The 23,692-nt window shown below is 42.4% G+C and overlaps 1 protein-coding gene, 1 long non-coding RNA gene and 1 other non-coding gene across 4 annotated transcripts in view; all 3 read left to right on the top strand.

Annotated features, from left to right (window-relative positions):
• Positions 1-8,503: 8,503 nt before the first annotated feature.
• LOC147250442 (uncharacterized) lies at positions 8,504-14,622 on the top strand. The gene is made up of 6 exons (XR_015119071.1): positions 8,504-8,569; positions 9,890-9,960; positions 10,741-10,789; positions 11,497-11,528; positions 13,029-13,429; positions 13,819-14,622. It is a non-coding gene; the product is annotated as an uncharacterized LOC147250442 (long non-coding RNA).
• Positions 11,344-11,413, top strand: LOC147250443 (small nucleolar RNA SNORD63). The gene has a single exon (XR_015119142.1). It is a non-coding gene; the product is annotated as a small nucleolar RNA SNORD63 (small nucleolar RNA).
• Positions 14,623-15,562: 940 nt separating the features above from the next.
• The window catches only part of hvcn1 (hydrogen voltage-gated channel 1), an 11,045-nt gene continuing 2,915 nt past the window's right edge, over positions 15,563-23,692 (top strand). Inside the window, exons 1-5 of one of the 2 annotated variants that reach the window (XM_086222729.1) lie at positions 15,563-15,587; positions 17,707-17,924; positions 20,777-20,881; positions 20,964-21,195; positions 23,580-23,692. In XM_086222729.1, coding sequence (XP_086078855.1) covers positions 17,751-17,924; positions 20,777-20,881; positions 20,964-21,195; positions 23,580-23,692 — 624 coding nt within the window. In that variant the 5' untranslated portion in view covers positions 15,563-15,587; positions 17,707-17,750. Of the gene's footprint in view, positions 15,588-16,543; positions 16,822-17,706; positions 17,925-20,776; positions 20,882-20,963; positions 21,196-23,579 lie in introns of those variants that run through there. The other variant, XM_086222728.1, reaches the window with a different exon arrangement.

Below are 23,692 nucleotides of genomic sequence, written 5' to 3'. Positions count from 1 at the left end.
TCTGGACCAGCTGGAGACTCTTTAGAGAGTATTTAGGACATCCTGACAAGAGAGAGTTGCAGTAGTCCAGCCGAGAAGTGATAAATGCATGCACCAGTTTCACAGCATCACTCTGGGAAAGGATATTCCTAATCTTAGCAATACTTCGCAGATGGAAGAAGGCGGTCCTAGTCACATGCTTTATGTAGGAGCTGAAGGAAAGGTCCTGGTCAAAAATGACCCCAAGGTTCCTTGCAGTTGTACTCTGGGTCAAGGTGATGCCATCTAGAGTAGTGATTCGGTTCAAGAGTGTGTCCCTGAGGTGTTTAGGTCCAAACACGATGACGTCAGTTTTATCTGAATTTAGCATTAAGAAGTTAGAAGACATCCAGGATTTAATGTCTTTTAGGCAGTCTTGCAGATTAGTAAGCTGGTTTGTGTCGTCTGGCTCCATCGACAAGTAACAGGAAATGCTGTGTCATCAGCATGGCAGTGGTAGGAGAAGCCATGTGAGAGGATTACTGCACCGAGTGAGGTGGTGTCTGAGGAGAAGAGTAGGGGACCGAGCACTGATCCGTGGGATACCCCTGTTGACAATTGTCAGACACTTCTTCCCGCCACAGGATCTACCTGTGTGGTAGGACTTGAATCATAACAGGACAGATCCTGAGATGCTGAGTTTAGAGAGTGTGGAGAGGAGAATTTCATGATTCACAGTGTCATAGGCAGCAGACTGGTCCAGCAGCATTAGGACAGAGGACTGACCAGCAGCTCTAGCCGGTCACAGAGATTCTGTGGTTGACAGGAGTGCAGGTTCATTGGAATGGTCACGCCTAAAGCCAGATTGATGGGAGTCAATCAGGTTGATCTTCTGCAGATGCTCAGAATCTTGGTTAAACACTGTGCGCTCAAGTATATTGGACAAGAATGGCGGAAGTGAGACCGGCCTGTTTCTCTCCAATCATCGCCCCCGTTTCTGGAGTTACCGGGCAAGCCCGCCGTGCCCTGGACCTGCTGCCTGCAATCCATTGAGAACTACCACATAGCCTTGGGGCTCAACGAAGTGAGTGACACTAGGAGGAAAGCTCTGTTACTGCACTACTTGGGAGTTGAGGGACAGCGCCTGCTGGAGAGGTTGGTGGACACGTCCGATGTTTTGTCCACTTATGCTGCGATCATGGGACGTATGAAGGACCACTTTTCTGCTCTGCAAAGTGCACTCATGTGGTGATTTATTTTTTGCCAGTAATGCCAGCTGCCGGGTGTACAGTAGGTTATGGCAAACCTACCATCGCCATGGACAATGGCCCCCAGCTGGTCTCTGCTGAGTTCACTGCTTATCTGAAACACAGGGGACTCCATCATGTGCGCACTGTCTACTGCCATCCGCAGGCCAATGGTGGTGTGGAGCGCTTTCATCAATCCCTGAAGAATGGCTTGAGGGCTCATATGACCCAAGGTTGCTCCTTCGTGCAGGCCATCCGTCACACCTTGCTGCACTACAGGGCTACGCAGCATTCCACTACGGGCGTCTCCCCTTCTTCCCTCATGGTAGGCCGGGAGATGAACACGCCTCTTGACAGGCTCCACACTCCTAAACCCTGGGCCCCTCCACCCAGTGTCCGGGCTACTGTTGCCTGCCGGCAGCGGAGTAAAAAGGAACATATTGACCAGTCAAAAAGGGCCAGGGCCCCAGGCATCAAAAAAATCTGACTGAGTCAGAGTCCGAAGGCCTCACCGGGATAATAAAATGGCCTCTTACTAGTTTGGGGCCTCATGTATCAACGCTGTTTACGCAAGAATAACTTGCGTACGCCAGGATCGACGCTCACGTTCAGATGTATCAACACGAAAAGTTTGTTGATTCTTGCACTGTTTCACGCCAACTCTGGAGGTGCCGTAGAAGTTGCCAGAAAGCCAATTCTTGCGTTGACTGCACTTTGGTCCGTTGGCGACACTGTGTGGCGGTGTTTGGAAACTGACATTACTTCAACACAAACACAAACTGTTGGCATTACTTAAGCGGCTATGAAAGAGCCTTCACAATTGTGCTGAATGTGCAACTTTCAACAATGGCAGCACTTGCGCTGTTGGAGGACATGGAAAACGATGCAATAAAACGGGAGCAACATTTCAGGGACACAAACACTTGCTCCACAATTCTGACGAGTGGCTGATGAGCTGGTTGCGGCTACCGCGGGCCATCCTCCTGCAAATTTGTGAGAAGCTGCAACCGGCGCTCCCCTCCATGAGGAATACGCTGACGTTAATCGTAAGGGTTTCCACTCCATCAATGTGCAGATCATCTGCAATGCGCAGAGGCTGGAGGGATGGACGCTGATCCCGGCCGGGTAGCCATCCTCGCACGCCAGAATTTCATTTCCACAATGTGAATGGGTAAGAAACTACGACACGATTCATGAAGCCAGATTAATTTATTTTATCCACTAAACGTTCAAGTCACTCAGTGATCCCCGTTATTCCGCTAATGTCCTCCTGTGACTGCAGGACCGCCTGTGTGAGGACCCTCCCACTGGATCCGTGTGGGCCGGAGGACGCTGCTTGTCAGCCTGGTGCTGGTGCTGGGGCCGGGGGACGGGCTGGCCCGAATGCCGCTGGTCCTGGCGGATGACTCTGAACTGGCGGACAGGCTGGTGCGGGAGCCGGCAGGGGTGCTGCATGTCGGTGGCATGGCTGACGGATCAATTTCTGTTAAACATTAAACATATTGGTTCATTTTAATGGCTGATTCTGTATATTTGTTGCATTTACATCTGTGGCAAAGCATGTGGAAATGTTGTGTAAGAAATGGAGTTGCCACTGACCCTCCAGGCTCTCGGAGTCAGCGTGGGTGGCAGCGACAATCCCCCCCACAAAGGTGCTGCCCATGACTGCCGCCACCCGCTGCTCAAATTCCGTCCGGTACCCCTCTCCCTGACCCCCACCTGTCTGGCCAGCACTCCTCCGGAGGGCAGCTGTACGCCGCTTGACCTCCACCTTGAGGTCCTGTTAGTGCCATTTTTCATATTGTTATTTAAAGTTAGATTTAAGCCAATTGATTATTGTAGTTATTGCATTTAGTGATTGCGCAGTGTTGAATTTTGTCATACGTTTAGCTTGCATTGTTTAGGAAGTTAGAATTGCAGACAAGATTCGAAATAGAGATAGGAAATCTTTCAGAGTGCTAGCAGTGGTGTAAGCACGTAGTTATGCTCATGCAGGTTTAGTGAGAAAAACTGTGTGCTTTGTATCACTTTGATTGTTCAGTAAAGGACGGAGCGAAGACTGTTTTCTACCGTCATCATAAAACTTCAAACTCGTTCTTTCCATCATTAGAAGTGGTTAAGATGTATGAACATGATGATAACCAACACTGGTGATTAGAAGTGAACTTTAGCCCATAACAGGTCAGACCACTTATTTTTTTAATCTGCGCGGGGGTGCGTTGCTCCAAACCCACCGCGTTCACCCTCTCGCACCTTATCCCACTCATAACATTTTTTTTTTTTTGTACTGATACCACTGGACAGGCTGTCATCTGCTGTCTCTCCTCCACCTCCCCGACCCGCACCTCAAGCTCGCACGCCGTGAACCTCTTTTTCTTTGACATTATTTTGCATGTGTGGACAACGGAGACCCTATTTAAATAAATTTGTGTATTTATAGGTGGGTGTAACGGGGGCGGGCCTGGTCACTCCGACATCTGTGCTCAATTCCACGCTGATTGGGATGTATCAAGTAAACGTGCATGGATTCTGGCGCTCGCACAGATTGATACATCCGGATTTTTTTTTTGCATGCGCAACTTTTGGGATTCTTGCGACCGCCGTTTTTTAGTACGAGATCCACGTAAGTATTGATGCATGAGGCCCCTGGTCCCTTCCAGTTCACCCACCGCCTGGTGATGTATCTTCTGAACGATGGCTCTCGGTGGCACTCCGGCCGGCTTTGATGGGTGCCAGCTCCACAAAACACAGCTGGTGTTGCACCCTGGGTTTTCCCCGTTTTTTTGGCAGGAAGCCCTAGGACCTCAGACTGCCCCTGCGCTGACCCCAGGCATTCCAGGGGCCCAGGGGGAAGGCCCACAATCTCCTGACATTTGTGAGCCACAACTCTCAGTCCCTGCTCTGTCTCCACCTCAACCTGCCCAGCTGTGTACCTCCTCCTGACCTGCTCACGACCTGGTCACCTTGAAGACTTTGTTTCAACTTTTTATGTATGACCTCCTGCAAGAGGGGGGGAAATGTTATGTCCATGCACTGGGCATAACATGTGAAATGTTATATATGTTGTTGTGTTGTAAGATGAAGGTGGTGGTGCTGTTGCTGTATTGCGCCTGGCTGGGAGCTCAGTGATGGATTGGTTGAACGTGTTTGGTGTGGTTGTCGTGCCAGAGGAAAGTGTGTGAATGCTACAACGTTGTGCGGCGTCTTCTTTGGACCCTTTCTCAGACATAATAACCTGTCCTTGAAACACTTTTGCTCTTAGTCTGATTGCTTATGCGATTCTGTTCAGTTTTGGGGGGGAATTTTAAAAATATATATATTTATATATTAACACTACAGTTACAATTAGCACTGTCGCCTCACAGCAAGAAGGTTCCAGGTTTGAGTCCCAGCTTGGGCATGGGATCTTTCTGTGTGGAGTCTCCATGTTCTCCCCATGCCTGCATGGTTTCTCTCCAGGTACTCCAGCTTCCTCCCACAGTCCAACGGCATGCAAATGGGGATTAGGCTGATTGATACTCTAAATTGACTGTAGGTATGACTGTGAGTGTGAATGGTTGTCTGTCTATGTGTGTTGGCTCTGCCATGGACTGGCGACCTGTCCAGGGTGTACCTCGCTTCTCTCCCGAAAGCCGCTGGGATAGGCTCCAGCCCCCCCCGCAACCCTTATCAGGAATAAGCGGAAGAAAATGGATGGATATATTTTTGAAAACATTGAAACATAAAATTCAGAAAATGTTTGATTTGATTTGATGCCAGACACTCTAAGATAAGGCATTGTTTGAAACATAGCAGCTTATTCCAATAGTCCTTAAGTTTGTGTCCCCTCTGATTTGGTGTTGGTTTGGATCCTTTCCCTGCCCTTGTCTCTTCCTTGTCATTTGTTTCAAAGAATCAGCCTTGCCATATCACCACTCACTGACTACAGATTTTGGCTTCTTTTAAACTTTTGGACAACAACCATGTTATCTGCTCGTGCAATTTTACAACTAGGATGACCATCTCGACTCGAGCCCAGAGTTTCAGTGTCCCTTGGAGCGTCTTTTGCAGCATATAGCAGATCCTGATATGCTCTGTCTCCCTTTGCCAAATTTTCTGGGAGAGTAACTTTAAATTTTATGTAGTGTTACTTTGGCAGCTGATTTTAATTCAATCTTAAGCAGTCTTGATAGTTTCAGTCACATTTAATCATTGTATCCTTCAGTTTTAATGTAGATTTAGTTATCAAAGTAGGAAATTGTTTTAGTCCATAATTCATCACTTTTTAGTCAACTGATTACCCAATGTTAACTGGCTCATTCTTAAGTCTTAATGGTAAATTTGGAGAAATTCCTTAAAAGCATTCTTGAGCTATTTATATGAGTTGACATTGACCTTTGAGCACCAGACATCACATTACTAAAAAATGGGTCTTCTGGACAGATGGACAAATAGTCAGATAGACAACCTACAATCATAATGCCTCCAGCTGACAGCTTTCATCAGTGTGGAGGCATGAAAATACTGTCAGATTGAAAGACATGTTTTTTTTTTTAACCAAATGTGTAACTTAAATTTATGTAAGTCAATATAATATCCTTTGAAATGATGGATACATGACTTGTGTGTGTTGTTTGTGTGTGTATGTTTGGGGTGGTTGGGTGGTTGTGCAACCCAGCTGCCACTGAGCTGCCCTCCACATTCTCCAAGGACATTTGGCTGACACAGACAGCAAAGGGTCTCCCCGACTCTCTCGTTGTTCAAGCTTAGGTACATAATAGTCTCTCTCTTTTACATTATTTATCCTTTAATTTATTCTTTATCATTTGATCGTCTATCTCCATTTTTTGTACCTGTTTTTCAGAGGGAACTGATAGTTGTGTGGGGTTTAACTCCAGGCCCCTTAAAATCATATTCATTCATTTCTGAGGCTTGCCTGTCACCTTGTGGCAATAGAGAGAATAGAACACAAGGTATCTACACTAAGCATTTTCTCATGAAATAGTGACTCAAATTTTAGAAGTTGTGTAGGTGATTATTTTTGGTAATATGCTTTATTCCAGGTCATTATTTTGAGAAAATTACTCATTATTTACTGAATTATTTTGAAAATATGAACTTAATATTTCAAAATAATTCAGTAAATTGCTCATTATTTACTGAATTATCTTGAAATATTAAGTTCATATTTTCAGATATTCATTATCTTGAAAATATATCTTAGGCTAAGAAATATATACCTATGGTCAATTTAGAGTATCAATCAGCCTCGTCCCCAATTGCATGTCTTTGGTGGGAAGAAGCCAGAGTACCAGAGAGAACCCACGCAGGCACAGGGGGAACATGGAGACTCCACACAGAAAGATCCCGTGCCCGAGCCAGGACTTGAACCCACAACCTTCTTGCTGTGAGGCCACAGTGCTAACCACTGCACCACTGTGCAGCCCCAACTGAAAAGATTTTTTTTATATTACTTAACATAAAAACATTTTTCATGGAGTGATAAAACTACAAGACCTTGCAGAAATCTTGCTGGATATATTTGGGGAAAAAAAAGGATAATTGGAAATCATCATCTCACACCTTGTTGGCCGTGGAAGCCATTTTTCAAAATTGCTGAAATTTTCCCATCTCACACGGGCCCACATGCAATAATGGAAATGGTTTAGGCCCCAGTAACTTCCAGAACCAAATACCATCCATCCATACATTGATTTTCTTCGGCTTATCCTATTAAGGGTCGCGGGGGGGCTGGAGCCTATCCCAGTGGCTACGGGCAAGAGGTGGGGTTCACCCTGGACAGGTCCATCTCAGGGCCAACACATAGAGACAGACAACCATTCACACTCACACCTACAGTCAATTTAGAGAATCCAATCAGCCTCGTACCCATTTGCATGTCTTTGGACTGTGGGAGGAAGCTGGAGTACCAGACAAAACCCACGCAGGCACGGGGAGAACATGCAAACTCCACACAGAAAGATCCCGTGCCCGAGCCGGGACTTGAACCTAGAACCCTCTTGCTTTGAGACAACAGTGCTAACCACTGCACTGTTTTCTTATTATTCTTATTAGCTGTGATGTTTACAATAAATGGTACAATTGATGAACCATTTATAGGATGCCTAAGGTGTAAACGGGCTCTGCTCAAGGTTTTGCCACAAATAGCCTTTTTAAAATCAAAATAAAGAAAATTTCAGCAATTTCATCAAGCATCAGAGATGCACTTCTTCTGCCACTAGATGGCAGTACCTGTGACCAAATCACAACTGAAGCACTTTTGCTCTTCCTATGGACTTTTCCTTAATTAGGTCTAAATTCTTGCTTGTGTTATTCATCGCTTTTGACAAAAGCGTCTGCTAAATGAAATTGTAGAATTGTAGAACTTGTAGATCAGAGGTTTCCAACAGTGTGTGGTGACCCCTTAATTCTGATCTTAAGGATGATGCTGTTATATTAATTTCCTGAGTTTAGCTGCAACTACTCCTCACCTGTAATATGGGTTTTTATGTCTCATATTACATAAGGAAGGGTTTGCTTTTTGTGAGTGAAGTATGCAGCTCTGGGCTTCTTCTTGTTTGGAGGAGACCAATACATGATACTTGCAGCTGATAATCAGTCGCACTAACTGTTACACTGTCTCTACCAAAATTTACAGAAATACAAACCTTACACAAAGCTGTAATTTAAATGAACATGTGTTTGATGGAAATGTCTTTATGAACAATTAAATGAACAATGTAGGTAAAGGTTCCCCCTCATCCAGGTCTGGCTTTTATATGGCCGTGGTCAGCTGAACTGTTGAAGTTTTCTTGAAGATGTTTAGTCTCTCATCCAACTAGCCTTTTTGGATGAGAGGCAAACCATCTTCAAAAAACTGAACTTTATGAAGAAGTTCAGACATTTCTATTACAAAGTTCCAAGGAAAGTCAAAGAAATTAGAAAAAAGCAATAGAAAGAGGACTGATACACAGGAATGTGCATTTTTAGCTATAAAAGTAAACAATGGAGCAATGGAACAATTTTTCCACCGTCATTTGCACCGGTGAGGGAGACAGGTCCTTAAAAATGCACCATGAAAAAAAAACATTACATTGGTTATTGGAAGAATTTTGCATAAAAGTTTTGGGTGACGGCATTATTTTTTATTTCCAAATTTTTGGGGAGCGCAGGAACAGTAAGAGACAGTTATGTGGAAGAAGTCCTGTTGATCCGCACTCCAGGCCACAAGGAGGCTGTAATGCACTTGGAATCTATTTGAAACCGCCATTATTTGACGTACATTCGTCGAGTTTCCTTTCCCACAATCCACAGCGACAGTCGGCACTCTTTAAATTCGAGCGTGACTTCCGTTTCTTCCTCTTTGACTGAAGGAAGGGCACATGGTAAGTGTGTTTCAAAGTGCTAATTGCAGTTGGTCCATGTTGAAACGGTGTTGGTTTCTTTGATCTTGAGAAAACGCTATGAAGGGCACGATGTGTTCACTTAAAAAGCTGTTGTATATTTGTGCAATATTCACGTGCATGGAAGTCGATGAAGAAGGCAGACCACCACACATTAAAGCAGGCAAATTCGTTAAATACAGCTACAGTTAGCTAATGTTGGACTAACACACAAACGATACGGTGGGACACATTAAAAAAGGGAAAGGAGGGGAAGTAGATAGATATAGATAGATGTATAAATAAATATAAAATCAACTGAGGGTCCATTATCGGTTTAAATGCTCACATAGGACCATCTCAAGGCTTGAGGAGCTAAGTTTTTTTTTTATTTTTAAACTGTGAGAATGTGCAGATGTTGCATTTTACCCTGTCATGTGACAATATTGTACATTTCAGGGAAAAGATCTTGTTGTGAACACACCAGGCTGTTTAACAGTCATGAGATAAAACATGAAATTGCCAAACCTCCCTTTTAAGCCTTAAGGTAAAAGCACAACTTCTTGTTGATAAACATTTTAAGATGACTATATTGTGTGGCAGCATCTATTATTCCAAATGTGGTTACAGAGGGAAACACGAGTACTACTCCAGGAAAGATGCTGTGTGTCTGTGTATATTTGACCATTCAACATAAAAATGATGCTGTCTAAATCAGGCCAAGCAAGATTTCTCTCTCTGATTTGTGAAGCAGTTTAAACCAGTTGATTGTATCAAACAATACATATGTGTAATACGATCAATTACGTGTGTTTGTGTATCTCAGCAGATGTGTTGACTTTCAACATTGTTTCCCACCTGCTTTAAATGAAAGTGTTTAGAAAGCTGCCATAGACTGCTACTCGTTTAAGGTTGGCCTACCTTAAGGTGGCCTAGGTAGCTACAAGAAGTGTTTGTACAGCCTAAGATTAAACAGAAGATGAAGTTCTCATTTACAGCAATTGAGAAATGTTTCCAAAATGGGAATCTTATATCAAACTTTGTCTAAAGATCATTTGATGACATTTTAAATTGGAAATGTAAAATATAGTACAGAAATATCAATGTTGCGCTTTGGCTACTCTTCTGTCTAAAGCTACCACTTTGCAGGATTTCATTAAAGTTTTTCTTTTAAGTTCAAAACAACCCAAAAACATCAGCTTCATGCTGTAGAATGGTGCTTTACAGAAAACTATCAAATCATTGGGTTTTGGTTGTCAGAAGTTTGACCTCCCACCCTTGTGCCATTTTGCCTTGACATAATGATAAAGTTGTACCTTTCAGAGTATCCTGGTGAAAATGTGGCAGTCCAGCAGTCATGGAATGAAGTGACAAGTCCGCCTTCATACCTGGAGGTATAGGTCCAGCTTATAGATGTAGATTGAAAGAAATGTATGCAATTGGAAAACAGTGTCCTTTGCATCTCAAACAAGACTTCAAGATTTTGTATTTGTGTAAACATGTAAAAGTGTGAATGGAAATGGAAACACCCCCCAGCTCTAAGTCAGCTGTCCAGGCAGCAGTGTCTGACTCAGTGTTACAGTGCTGGTAGAGAAAGTCTCTGTAGTGGTCCTAGGTTTTGCAGATTCTGTTTTAGAGTCTGCTACTACTGAGTGGCTGCAGAGGCCAGGCCCCACGAGAGTAGCCTGTCCTGTCCCAACAGCAGGCCAGGCTTAGTGCAGGGCTGCACACAAACTGACATCACGAGGCTCTGTAAGAGGTGTAGGATTGTTGGGAAGGAGTAATCCAAGTTAAACTCTTGCATCACATCTACAAAGTTTATTAGGCTGTTAGGAGCTTAAAGTCAATTGTTTGGATGTACTCAATTTCTGGGCACAAATAAATTTTACTTAAAACATTCTGGAATAAGAAGTGTACATTAAAGTTTAATGCTTAGTTGTGGATGCTCAATTAATATTTTAGCAATACTATCTTTTGAGTACCTTTTTTTTCTAGGCTTTCATGCATACAGGCAAATGTAGCTACATTTTAATAGAAGTGCAGTATTTTACATTGCAGTGAAAAATTTTCACATTGGATAAAGTATCACCAAAATAATCCATAAACTGTTAATGGTAAGGAGGGAGGGCTTTGATTTGGTGTAGTTAATGTTGTGCTCGGTGTTTTTGTTACAGGCTCAGTCTCCAAGCTGCTCTGACCTGCTAGTGCCACTGCATGCTGAAGGTGAGTGGCAGAACCAGTTGTGCATGTCTAAATCAAGGTTGAGGACCTGGATACAGAGAGCTAACCGTTGGAAGCCAGTTTAACTTGGTGTCCAAGCTTGCGTTGTGAAAAAAGTGTCTATAAAGGGATTTTTTTTCTTAAATGTTACGATTTCTGTTAATAGATAGATAGAACTTTATTGATCCCACAACGGGGAAATTTGTGTGTAATGACCAATAATATTCATATAAACTCATCATGCAGAGATTATGAAATTTATTATTGATAGATCATAATAATATTTGAGCCACTGATCCATTAACATTTGGAACATCTAGAAAAGCTGTACAATTAACAGCTTTTATTCCACTCAATTCAACATTTGTCTAATTTGGAAGTTGGGAAGTTTAGCAGGCAGAAGGCTCATATGCAGCTCATGGAGCACGCACACTTGTGTTCACTTCATACTCAAGCTAAACTTTTTTGCTTAATTAGTCAATGTGAGTTGAGCTACCATAGGAACTGGTGCTGTAACCACTTCTCTTTTACATCCATGGTCCAGACTGTCAAAATACATGCTGTGATGTCTCTGTTAACACATCATGCTGACAAAAAGACCATGGTGAACTTCAAACACTGAGCATGATGGCTGGCTGGCTGACTGGTAATTATGCTTGGTAATGTGCTTTAACTAAATACTTTTCATCTGTCTGCCTCTACATGTACAGCAGCTGACCTGCAGGGGGAGTAAGGGTGCCAGGTAGGTTTGTTGTGAAAGTGATTGTTTCAGGTTGTATCATCTTGTATAGGTTAAGATCCTCCGATTGCTTGATTCATTTTCAATCTAAAAGTACAGCTCTATGAACTTTGGTGTCTGTCTTTCAACCTTAAGGATTAGTCTGGTGCATCTCCAGTATGAAACTTGCCTGTCAGCAGACCTACTTGCTTGAATTAATTTTGGTTTATGAATCTTACAGTTCTTAAATGTTTAGGAATGAATGTAGGCTAACTCTAAAATGCTTGTCACATTTGCTTGTCGCTAGGGTAATTTGTGTAGTACAATACAACAAAATTCAAAGTTGAGGTTAAAGACTTGGCGCAAGATGAATATGTCAAATCTATTTACACCAGTAGCAATGAAACATTGCAGCACATGCACACTTCTAGCCACAAGAAATCTCCAAGGTATCAATGATGGCCCCTTGGCCAATCCGTGTTGGGATCATGCTGTGTCTGTGCTGACTCAGTGACTGAGATCCTCCCGCAACGTAGTGAATGTGGTACAGACTTGAAACACTCCTAAGTGTGTCTCTAGTATGGAAGAGGAGTGACTACAAGCAGAAGCGGTTTACTGTGTTTGAATTCAGCTGTTCTTCATGTGGGCTGATATGAGAGCAATTCCCACACAGAGCAGATGATTATTTGATCAGAAATACTTTCTGTTGACAATTGGGAACTGAACGGCGCTGGAAGGAAATGGTGTGCATGTCCTGCGATTATAGCAGGTGGAGGGCTGTATGTTGTTGTTGTTTTAAACATTGGTTTAAGATTTTTAGCTGCTTATACTAGTGTCTCAAATTGACACATTTGCTTTTGCACTTGGAGCCATAAGGTTGTATTTGCCTCAATAAATTCAGATTCACTTTGTCATTGTAACGAGTTCACCAAAAGGTAAGGTGCAGGCTTTGCAATGCAGAGAAAAAAATATAGCTGTATATCGATCTATATCTAGATGTAGATCAATGGAACAAACAATATACAGACTTAGGAAGTCTAGGACGGTCTAAAGGGAAGGAGACGTTATACAGTACCTGCTGCATTAGACCTCAGTTACTTTATTTATGGTGCATGTTTGCCTGTCACATTCATCGCTTGCTCATTTCAACAATGTATATTGAGTGTAAATTTAAGGACAAAGTAATGCTGCATGATGGATGAGATGCTTCAAATGACCCTGTGACATGTTCCAGTGACTAACACCTTGATGTATGTGCTGTGTGAAACTGTAAACCCAATATCGTACTGCCATGTCAGAGCTCCTCCTCTGCTGTGGAATCATAAAATTGGGAGAGAAATTCAGGGCTTTGGCACAGGTTCAAGTAAAATCAGTTTACCACAACCTGACTGAAGACCTGGAACATTCCTTTTATCTTAGGGTCCTTGTACAATTCTGAGATAAGAGACATTACAGTTAATAAGGACAAGACCAAATGTGCACAGGGGAATCTGACAAATGTGTTTGCCACATTGTTTTCAACAGACCCCCTCATGGAAGAAACACCAAGTGCGATGTGTACCCTGCTCAGAGGGGCACCGGGGCCCCGCCCTGGAGCCAGGCCTGTGGTGGGGGCTCGAAGGCGAGCGCCTGGTGGCTGGGCCTTGGTTCGTGGGAACCGGCCGGGCCCAGCCCAAGAAGGAGACACGGGCACGTCCTCCCTTGGACTCACCACCCATAAGAGGAACTGGAGGGGTCTGGTGCAGTGTGGTTTGGGTGGCAGTTCAAGGCGGAAGAGCTGGTTGAAGTGGCTGGGGAGAGGGCAGTCTGGGCTTCCTTGCTGAGACTGCTGCCCCCACGACCCGGACCCACTGGATGAAGCGGAGGAGGAGGACGACGACGACGACGACAATGTGTTTTGTGTTGTCAGTGTAGCTGCCTCACTGGTAAGGGAAGGACTAACCTATAAACACCAAAGAAGGCAGGGTAGCTGCAGATTTTTGGATAGTGTTCTCTCCACAAACTTAAATTAAAGGGACTGGTCAATGTGAAATGGAAGTTTTCTCTTTTCTCCTAGTACTCTCACCAAGACTGATTGCTTTAAATGGATCATATAAGTTGTAGTATCAGGTTTAGGTTACTTGGCTCACTTGTTGAAGCTGCTGTTGAACTGTAGTTTTCACTAATATGTTGTAGAACAAAATAAGTTACTGGAGACATGATTTGTGTATTGTTTACTGACCACCTTGTCCCTCCCAATGTGGCATCTATTTATGTCTATGGTTAAAATGTCCTGTAGTAACTGAAATGGGTGTTCTCTGATGTTTGGTGGCAGTTGCCTGGCTGATGTGACGGACTCCAGTCTACTGGACTACACTGGGATGGGACTGCTGCTACAAGGACATCGGTGTACTTGGAGGTTTCAATCACATGAGCTTGCATATCTGCACCAGAACTTAAGACCATCATTCCTAAGCGTCCCACAAACAGAGACTTTAGTAATCTTACAAGTTAAGTGCCAGCAACACTTTGTGACACTGCTCTAAAAACTTGTTTATGACATCAATACAGATTGTGTGATGATGGCACCTCCTGAATCACGGGCTGCTACAGTGAAAGCCAGTGACCTCATCTGCATTTCTGACTCATTCTATGGAGAGAGATTTGTTTCAGTATTATATAAGAAGAGAAACAAATTGAGAGCAGAACGTTTCACACTGAAAAGAAAAGATTGGAGAGCAACTCTTAACAAAGTGATCAAAAATGTATTGAATGTTGCTCAAATCTTTTGTTTTCAGTGTGAAAAGTTTTGCTCATTTTTTTTCTGCTCAATTTTATTTCTTATATAATATTGATGCAAATCTCTTTCCATACATTCCTACTGGTTTGTCAGTAGGGGAAGGTGGAATCCATGGTCACACAGTGACATGGTTATCCTAGAATTCTAAAAATGTCAGTGGTCTCTTTGGAAGGGAAACCTCTAACCACCATCTTTGAACCTCTCACACTGCGACTTGAGGCAACAGGCAATGTTATTGCCACATTTCTCATCTTTGGTCTGAGAGCCCTAAATCAGTGTGTACCTGGCTTTAACTGGAATGGGATATCTGTTAATGTTGAATAAAGTGAACTACCCTGATGAGTTGACTGCACCTTGAATTTTTAAGTTTTTTTTTTTTTAATTGAAGGGCTATAAGGATGAGTAGGTAATATGAACAGACTACATTAAAAGATCGGACACAGATTGTTTGTTCTGAGAGTTGACTTGGCAGGATTGAAACTACTTACATTATTTGCAGAGAAACTGTACACTCATGGACATTGAAAAGACAATGTAAAACTAATGTGTATTAAAATCTCCAAGCGGTCTGAAAAAGAAATGAGAAATTTAATCTGATCCCAGTTGAGCTGGTTGTAAGAGGTTTGTTTGGAATAAAATGTAGACACGCAAAGAAGTCTTTATAATATGAGGCTGTGCCAATACATGCATCCCAGTGTCTTGGTAAGTCTGGCCATGAGGGATTGCTAAAGGTTCTAAAATGCCTTAAATCTTGACTGCTCAAACTGGTCCCTGCCAAATGAGAAATAATTGCATAGTAAAGCAGGGTGATGCTGCTCAGGTTGATGCTAGTAAACTGAACACCATGGTCTTCTGTCCTCAAATCAACTATTGCTTCACATGCTACTACGTCACATGAGACGTGTTTATGACATGGGAAGATGTGACTCGTGACATCTGAACAAGTCCTGATGAGCGGTGCTTTAAAAGACTGACGAGTGAATTTAGGCAAATGAATTACTAACTAGCTGATATCTGTTCACTGGTGGCGATGTATCACTCCCATAACTATCTGAACCCGTCATTAAGATAGGGAATGAAACTGTTTGGATGATGTAGTTTGCATGAAACCCGCAAAAGAATATAGACCCATTAATGGTTTGATTTCCTCTCATTAAGCCAAGGGCTTCTTAATACCCCGTTTGTAGTCCCGTGGTCCAGCCCACGTGGAATGCGAGCAGAGGAGAGAGAAGTCGAACCTACAGACCTTTAACCAGACGAGCCATCCTCACCTCTGAGCTTCATTTTTGATGGACTTCAACTAAGTAGGCTCAATTACATCATGTGGAGTAATGAGACAATATGATGAAACATTTCCTGGTATTAAATTTTGCAAATTCAAGATAGAGAATTATCTAATTGAACCTATAAGTGAGCCGTTGAGGACTGATGTTAGCCTGAACACTGAACGACTAAAAGTTTGATCAGTTTAGTTCATAACATTTATAAATATACTAACAAATGAGTCCAGCTGCCTGGTGGTAATCATCTCTTGACATTAATGTGTACTGTTGCAGTGAAGATGACGTTTCTTGATCTCGGATTTTTGTGCTTCACTAAGTTTTATTCTGTTGTTAAAGTGGACGTTATTTTTCTCACCTGCCCCATATTACATGCTTTGTGTCTGAACATTATTGTGCAGTCCTTTGATTGAATTGAGTATGTCCTCCCCGAATTTCAAATAACTAAGACAAACTAGGCATATCTAATTCAGCACCGCCAGCTCTTTCATTACCAACGTGGGTTCGGACAGTAAAACTCCGTTAAGCGCATATTGGTTGTATATTTCAACAGTGGGTCACGCTTCATTGTTTGAAAGGATTTGTGCTCCCAGTTCGCTCATAGCTCCCCAACTGAGCCTCCTCTTTCCTCCAGATACAGTTTTGTATTTGAGACCTCCTCAAAAACAATGAGATCCATTTCCGGGTCGCAAGCAGGGGGAGAAGAAGATGGGATGGAAGGTCAAAAGACGTCCAAATTTGTGCATTGACAGTCCAGTGCGTCTCAACGTTAAAGGTCTAACCTGCTGCTATCAATCCGAACAATAAAAAACACCATTTTATCTGAACAAGACGTAATGTCCTCAATCAGAGTTTTAGTGATCAAATTAAAGGACGGTATTGTCCACCGTGCTTCCTTTTCACGGCCTGAGCAAAATTCCTGCCTCCGCTACTCAAATGTGAAGGACATACAGAAGCCTGGCCATCAGGATTGGTCTGGGCAAGATTGGAATCCGGATTAGGGCGATCCAGTCCAGTGTTACTCTTCAAAAAACAGCATCACAATTGAGTATTTGTGGAAAAACCCCGGACCATTGGGTTTCAAGTAGAAAATGTGCGGGCCAGCAGTGAATTGGTGTTGCTGGTCTATTGCGGAGCGGGGGCTGGATTAGGGGTTAGGAAACTGGTGGCTTGAAGGCGGAGTTTTTCCCTGCATGAAACAGCGTTCAGAAGTTTTCCCCCTAAACAGTAATGCGTTAAACTTGGCCGAGCATACAAGGTAAGCCAGAGAGTCACTCCGATGTGTATCTATTGTTGCGTGGTAAAGCTTCGGCTCTTACCAGTTCTGAAACCATGGACGTGATACGGTTAGTGAAATGCCTGGTACACGGAAAAAAAAGAAGAAAGCAGGCGGATGCCGGATGTTTTCTATCACGAGTTTTAGTGAGCAACACCAAAGTAGCTGCGATTCACTTCTACCACCCGAGAACAGGTCGTGCACACTCACGTTTCTCCGCAAAGACGTCCACATTGAACGTGCATGTTATCTAGCGGCGTGAGTGCTTTAACATCACTGCCTGTCACTTCACTAATGCACTGACATGTAAAGTGACAGTTTATGTTATTATCTACATATTTACGTAGATAATTCATTTATGTAGAAACTTCGTTTTTTATTGGATTGTGTCCTATTTCTCATTAACTGTGCAATTTAAACTTTAAAGGTTGTCAGTCTTAATGAACTGGAGTTTGGTAATGTTGTCTAGGTCTTCCTACAAGATATGCATTGAGAGAGTCAAGGCCATTGGCAAACTATAACAATGGATAATGATGACTTAAGTGTAACATTTTACACACATTCTTGTCCACACCATGGTGATGAATTCTTCAAAAAATAATTAATTTTTCCTTGCTAAAATTTCTACTTTCTACTTTACTGTAGCCTGTTTCACAACAGACTCATGATTTGCTTTCTCAATCACTTGTTGCAAACCTGAAAAAGGGGAAGTAAACAGATTGTCTAACATATGTAGAAATCTATCCAGATTTACAAAACTGTTTGTGCAAAATAGTGAAAAAACAGAATAGCATGCATTTGTTGTACACTTCCATTTCAGCAATAAGAACCAGCTCATTCAGTGCATCCCGTCTCCTCTTCCCTCAGACCTGATTCGAGGATAGTGCTGGTCCCTACTGAAGCCTGCTATCATGGCTAGGTACCTAAGATATTTCACCACGGTGGGCGATGAGCAGCCAGGCCAGTGGGAGGATGAGGAGTTGCATGTGGTCAGTGAGGAGCTGGGGCCTGCTATGGGCCAATTTCCAGAAGTTCTGACCTTCAGGGATTCTCTGCGAAGGCTCTATAGCTCAGATCGCTTCCAGGTATGCCAGGTTGTATCTTCATTCACTTGTTTCAAGAGGATTAGGTGAGTGATCCTCCCCTCCCCTCTGGAAGATGCTCTCGAGCACTGTATGTCAAGACCACCAGGCACAACGACAGCTTCTACCCCCAGGTGCTGATGAACTGTAAATAGTCAGTGTCAGGAAATATTAAATAAAAAACAAACAAACAAAAAAATACAACCCAATGCACTCTGGAAATTTTGCACTAGATTGCCTATACTGCACTTTTGTATCCCTACTGTACATTTTTTTATATAAAACATGTATATTTTGTAAATACCACTATATGTCTATTTTCTTATTTTATTATTTTTTCAACCCGACTTATTCCCTTCCCTGTACAGTGAGCAATGCCAACCCGGTAACAAATTCCTTGTTTTTCTCTAACTTGGCCAATAAAGTGATTCTAATTCTGATTCTGATTGATTTGAAAGGTTTAGGGCTCTGACGAGGCTGATTGATACTCTAAATTGACTGTAGGTGTGACTGTGAGAGTGAATGGTTGTCTGTCTCTATGTGTTGGTCCTGTGATGGACTGGTGACCTGTCCAGGGTGAACCCTGCCTCTCGCCCGTAGATGCTGGGATAGGCTCCAGCCCCCCATGACCCTTAACAGGATAAGAGGAAGAAAATGGATGGATGATGGATGGTTAAGGGTTCTCATGTTCCTGGTGTGGTTTCAAATTTATTGATATAATGTACAGTTTTCGTTGAAATAAAAATTATGACGACTTAAAATGATATGGACTAAACTTGCACAGGTTAGTCCCTCAAATTCATTCGATCAGAATGTAAACCAGAGTTTCATCTCTACCTGTAACAGTCTTTTCTTCAGGAAAGCAGTGTTTCTCTTGGTTGGTTCTTGATTTACACTGTATATCACACCACCAAAAAATGCTCATAATAGAGAATACCAAGCTCACTGCATTAATGAGAACAGATGTGTACAAGTAGCAAGCATATTTAAAGAATTATTTAGATAGGCTATAGCCTCAAGTATTCAAATGCCTTTGGTGAGCGTGAAACACAAGAGAAAGCATTCAATTAAACAGAGACAATACTGTCAAATGGGAGAAGATGCAGTCTGAAGTTACTTTCCTTGAGAAACACAACAGAAAATACAATTTAAGAATTATTTGGAAGGAATCAAAGATTATATCATGGCAGACCAACAGAGTATGTAAATATTTCATGAACTTTTTTGCTGAGAAGATTTAGGCTTTATGCCACCAGCAAACATTGCATAATGCCCAGGAAAAGAAAAAGCCTCACTGTGTGATCAAAAGATTAAATAGCTTTGAAATAAAGCAGCATATAAACTCACCTTGCATCTGAATGGAGGAAGAGTCCAGCAGAGCTGAAGTACAGGAAAAGCAGGATTTTCTGTAAACTGTAGGCTGCCACTGAACAACAGAAACAGACCTCCAGTCTGGTTTAGATGTTCATCATATTTAAATAGACTCATACCTTTTCAGAGGTGATGAACTCTGACAACTGATATTAAGTGTACTTTAGATGATAGAGTCACCTTACCAATGGCTGAAGGCTAGACTATTGGCTGCCAGTAAGCATAAATAACAGGTAACATAAAACAACAAATCCAAATAATCTCAATTAATTCATCGTCTATACTGTATGCCAGATTCATTCTCTCCTCTCACTCACCAGGTGAGTAATTTTGTGTCTCCATTATGCAATCAATCAAAATAATTTTGACAGTTTTACTTTCCACAGTGTAATCAAAAAATAGATTTGAGAGTGGCACGGAGGTGCAGTGGTTCACGCTGTCACCTCACAGCAAGAAGGTTCAGAATTTGAGTCCAGGCTCGAGCACGGGATCTTTCTGTGTGGAGTCTGCATGTTCTCCCTGTTCCTGTGTGGGTTCTCTCTGGTACTCCAGCTTCCTCCCACAGTCCAAAGACATCAAGAGGGGACGAGGCTGATTGATACTCTAAATTGACCGTAGGTGTGACTGTGAGTGTGAATGGTTGTTTGTCTCTATGTGTTGGCCTTGTGATGGACTGGCGACCTGTCCAGGGTGCCCACCTCTCGCCCGCAGGCTGCTGGGATAGGCTCCAGCCCACCCCACCCCCCACCCCCCCGTGACCCTAACAGGATAATAGTAGAAAATGGATAGATGGATGGAGCTTTCAAAATTGCATACAGTGTAGTACCACCAAAGTTACTTCACACGTCCATGCTCCCTCGCTGGTTATACATGACCTCTAAGTTTTGTACTCTATCAAATATTCAGTTACCTCATGTTTATACTGTGTAGAGCCACCAAAATCTCTTCAAACGTCATTGGTTTCCTACTGGTTAGTCTGCTGAGCTTAGTTTGGGAAAATAAACAGTGCTTGTATAAATTGAGGGACTTTGACAAAAACATCCTTAACTTCACTTTTTACAGGGCAGTACCACCACACTAGGTTGGAGGCGGTCTGTATACATCACTTAGTTCTGCTAGTGTTTCAGTATTGAACTCAGGTCAGGGCCATGCCATGGTTAGCAGTTACAGAAGTGTTTACATTCCAGGCAATCTTAGGCAATCAATTTATGTTAAGGGATGTGGCATTTCTGACACACCATCAGCAGCTGGGCAATGATAATTGAGTTGACTTTTTGGAGGAGGGGACAGAAGCCCAAATATCCTGTTTCTGACAGGCTAGATCCATGTCCTGTTGAGCTGTAGCTATGCCCCTTTTGACTGTGGCAACATGCTTATAATATTAATACGGCAAAAAGATGAAAATATTAAGCTGTGAAAATAGAATGATACGGCTACTTTAAACAGCTGCCTACTGAAGAATCTTCTCTCATCCTTTCCTGCAGGTGCTAGTGGTGTGTTTGGTAATCTTGGATGCTTCATTTGTTCTGGCGGAGTTGCTCATTGATTTATCTGTTATCCAGTTGGAACATGGCCACATTGCACCTGAGGTGAGACAAATACTTTTATGTTTAACTCAAACTGTTACAATTCAGACCTGTATTTCAGGTAATGTATGGACACACTTTGCAGGTGTTTCACTACCTAAGCCTGGCCCTCCTTACATTCTTCATGGTCGAGCTGGCTGGTAAACTGTTCGCATATCGCTTGGAGTTCTTCCAGCACAAGTTTGAGGTGTTTGATGGTTTGGTGGTGGTGTTGTCCTTCGTGTTGGACATAGTTTTCATCTTCCATGAGGATGCCTTTGATGGAATGGGTCTCCTCATCTTGCTGCGTCTCTGGAGGGTGGCTAGAATCATCAATGGTCAGTAACACCCATTTCTTTTAATTGTTTACAGGGTATTTACAATTAGGGGCAGTTATATCACACACCTCTTGCTGTAAAGAAACCTGTGATCTTGGATTGGAGTCTAATCATTAGGCTGTACGAAAGTTTTCTTGATATTTAGGTCCAAGGTCTTTGAGGGGGGTGGCACGGTAGTGCAGTGGTTAGCACTGTGGCCTCACAGCAAGAAGGTTCGGGGTTCAAGTCCCGGCTCGGGCGCGGGATCTTTCTGTGTGAGTCTCCATGTTCTCCCCGTGCCTGCGTGGGTTCTCTCTGGTACTCCAGCTTCCTCCACAGTCCAAAGACATGCAATTGCGGACGAGGCTGATTGGATTCTCTAAATTGACCGTAGGTGTGACTGTGAGTGTGAATGGTTGTTTGTCTCTGTATGTTGGTCCTGTGATGGACTGGTGACCTGTCCAGGGTGAACCCCGCCTCTCGCCCACAGACGCTGGGATAGGCTCCAGCCCCCCGTTACCCTTAACAGGAATAAGCGAAAGACGATGGATGGATGGTCTTTGAGGGGTCTTCACCAACATGAGGAATAGTTAAATTCCTTTTTTTTTTTTTTTTTAGGGAACTGTAAAGGCCTTAGAAACTTTTAACAGGTAATTGAAACAAATTTAATTAGATATAGATTCACCTAAATATTTGCACAATAAAAACAAAAGAAAATTGTTTCTATGTAATTTCAAAGAAATAATTAGTCCCCGATTTGGATAACCTGCTCTACCTCCTTAGACAAAGCTGCCCTAAAGGAAATGCAAACAAACACGTATCACCCTGTACTGCTCAAAGCAGTAACTCATTCAAAAAGTGTATCTCTCTTTCAAGTACTCGCATATAGGTGTCTTGGGCTCATGTAGGCTTTTTTCCCACCTGCGTTACTGCTCTGTGATTCCAAAATGCAACCGCATGTTCAATCATCCACAAATATTTGAGATTACAAATACAGTACCTGTAACCTTTCTGGTTCAGCAGTACAGTGAACGAGAACAGGTGAGCACGAGCAAGTTGGTTTAACTGATTGCACCAGCTGGTTGTACTTGATTCTACCATGAACAAGAGCCAAACTGGAAAGATTCTAGTTAGTTTGTTCTCTCATCAGTGTTTGTCGAACATACAGATGAACATATGTACAGTACATACTGAATATATGACTACTCATATTTTGTCATTCCCTTTGACCTTCAATCTCTCTTTATAACTGCCCCTGTATTGCCTTATCTATCTTTGTCTCTGTTTACGGGTTTCTTGCCCCCAGTCAAAGCAGATGGCCATGCCCCATAGAGCCTAGGTCTTTTTGATGTTCATGTCTCTTAAAATTAAAAAAAAAAAAAAGAAAAAGTTTTTTGTCAGCACTGTCACAGATGTACTTGTTCATAGGGAACTGTTAGGTGTAAATTAATTGAAAGAGTGCGGTTCTAGAACGACTTCCCTTGTAAAATGTAATGAGATAACTTTATGATTTGGCACTATTGACATGACTTTGATGGCTATATTAAGAAGACTAAATCATAAATTAACACTTGAGAGTTTGTAAACTGATTTTTGGACAATTTTGCTGTCACCATTTACTTTAAGCTTGTGGCTTGCTCCTTCCGTATTCTTGAGCCATCAAGAAGTGATGCCAGAGAGAAAGAAAAAAGTCGTGGTGGGCTTGACACATCTATTTGCTCTTTTTGGATGAAGTTAAAAAAATGATGCTGTGCCTCCTTAAATGTCATGTGGGGCCCTCCTTAAATAGAACAGTGAGGCTTTTTGTCATATCTTTATTTTTCCATATGATTGTGTTTTAAGCTCCACAACTAAGCCAGTGTGCCTTTGTGCTCTGAAATGACTAGGCTACAGCAAAATTTGAAGAGGCTGAGGCAGCACTGTCCATAGTAGTGAAATACAGTGATTGAGATAAATAAACTGACAAAGAGAACATCATGTTTTGGTATTCCAATTAAGTTTCAGCCAATATCAGGGAAGTTAAGGAATGGTGGAGAGTGGTAAAGTACAAGGAAAAAGAGAAAACTGCCTACAAACTGATGAATGTAGATAAAAAAAATCATTTTTGGTAATCACAATTACAATTACAATAATACCACTCACCTAGCTGTTGTCTACACACTGGAATTTTAGATTTATTGCATGACATTTTCTCTCCAACTGCTAAAATGCAACCTCTCAGTGTTTGGCCTCCTTATTCATAAATTAAGTACCTTGTGGGGCTCCTACATGCAAAGTTTCTACTTTGACAGGCACTGTAGGATGTTGACGTGTCTTTGCTTTCAAAAAGAAAAGAGGAACATTAGAAGTCTCATCACCTAGTGTTGACAATGCGATCTATCTATCTATCCATCTATCTATTACAGGGATTCTAGTGTCGGTGAAAACCCGTGCAGACCAGAAAATGCACAAACTAAAGGAGAGCTACGACCATCTTGTACACAGAGTCACAGAGCTGCAGGAGTGCAAAGATAAACTG

The sequence above is a fragment of the Aulostomus chinensis genome, chromosome 13 (assembly GCF_037954235.1).
Source record: "Aulostomus chinensis isolate RoL2024-O1b breed Wild chromosome 13, RoL_Achi_v1.0, whole genome shotgun sequence".
NCBI classification, from domain to species: Eukaryota; Metazoa; Chordata; class Actinopteri; order Syngnathiformes; family Aulostomidae; genus Aulostomus; species Aulostomus chinensis.
The sequence above is the reverse complement of the archived record's forward strand: the minus strand, read 5'-3'. Positions and strand labels throughout refer to the sequence as shown.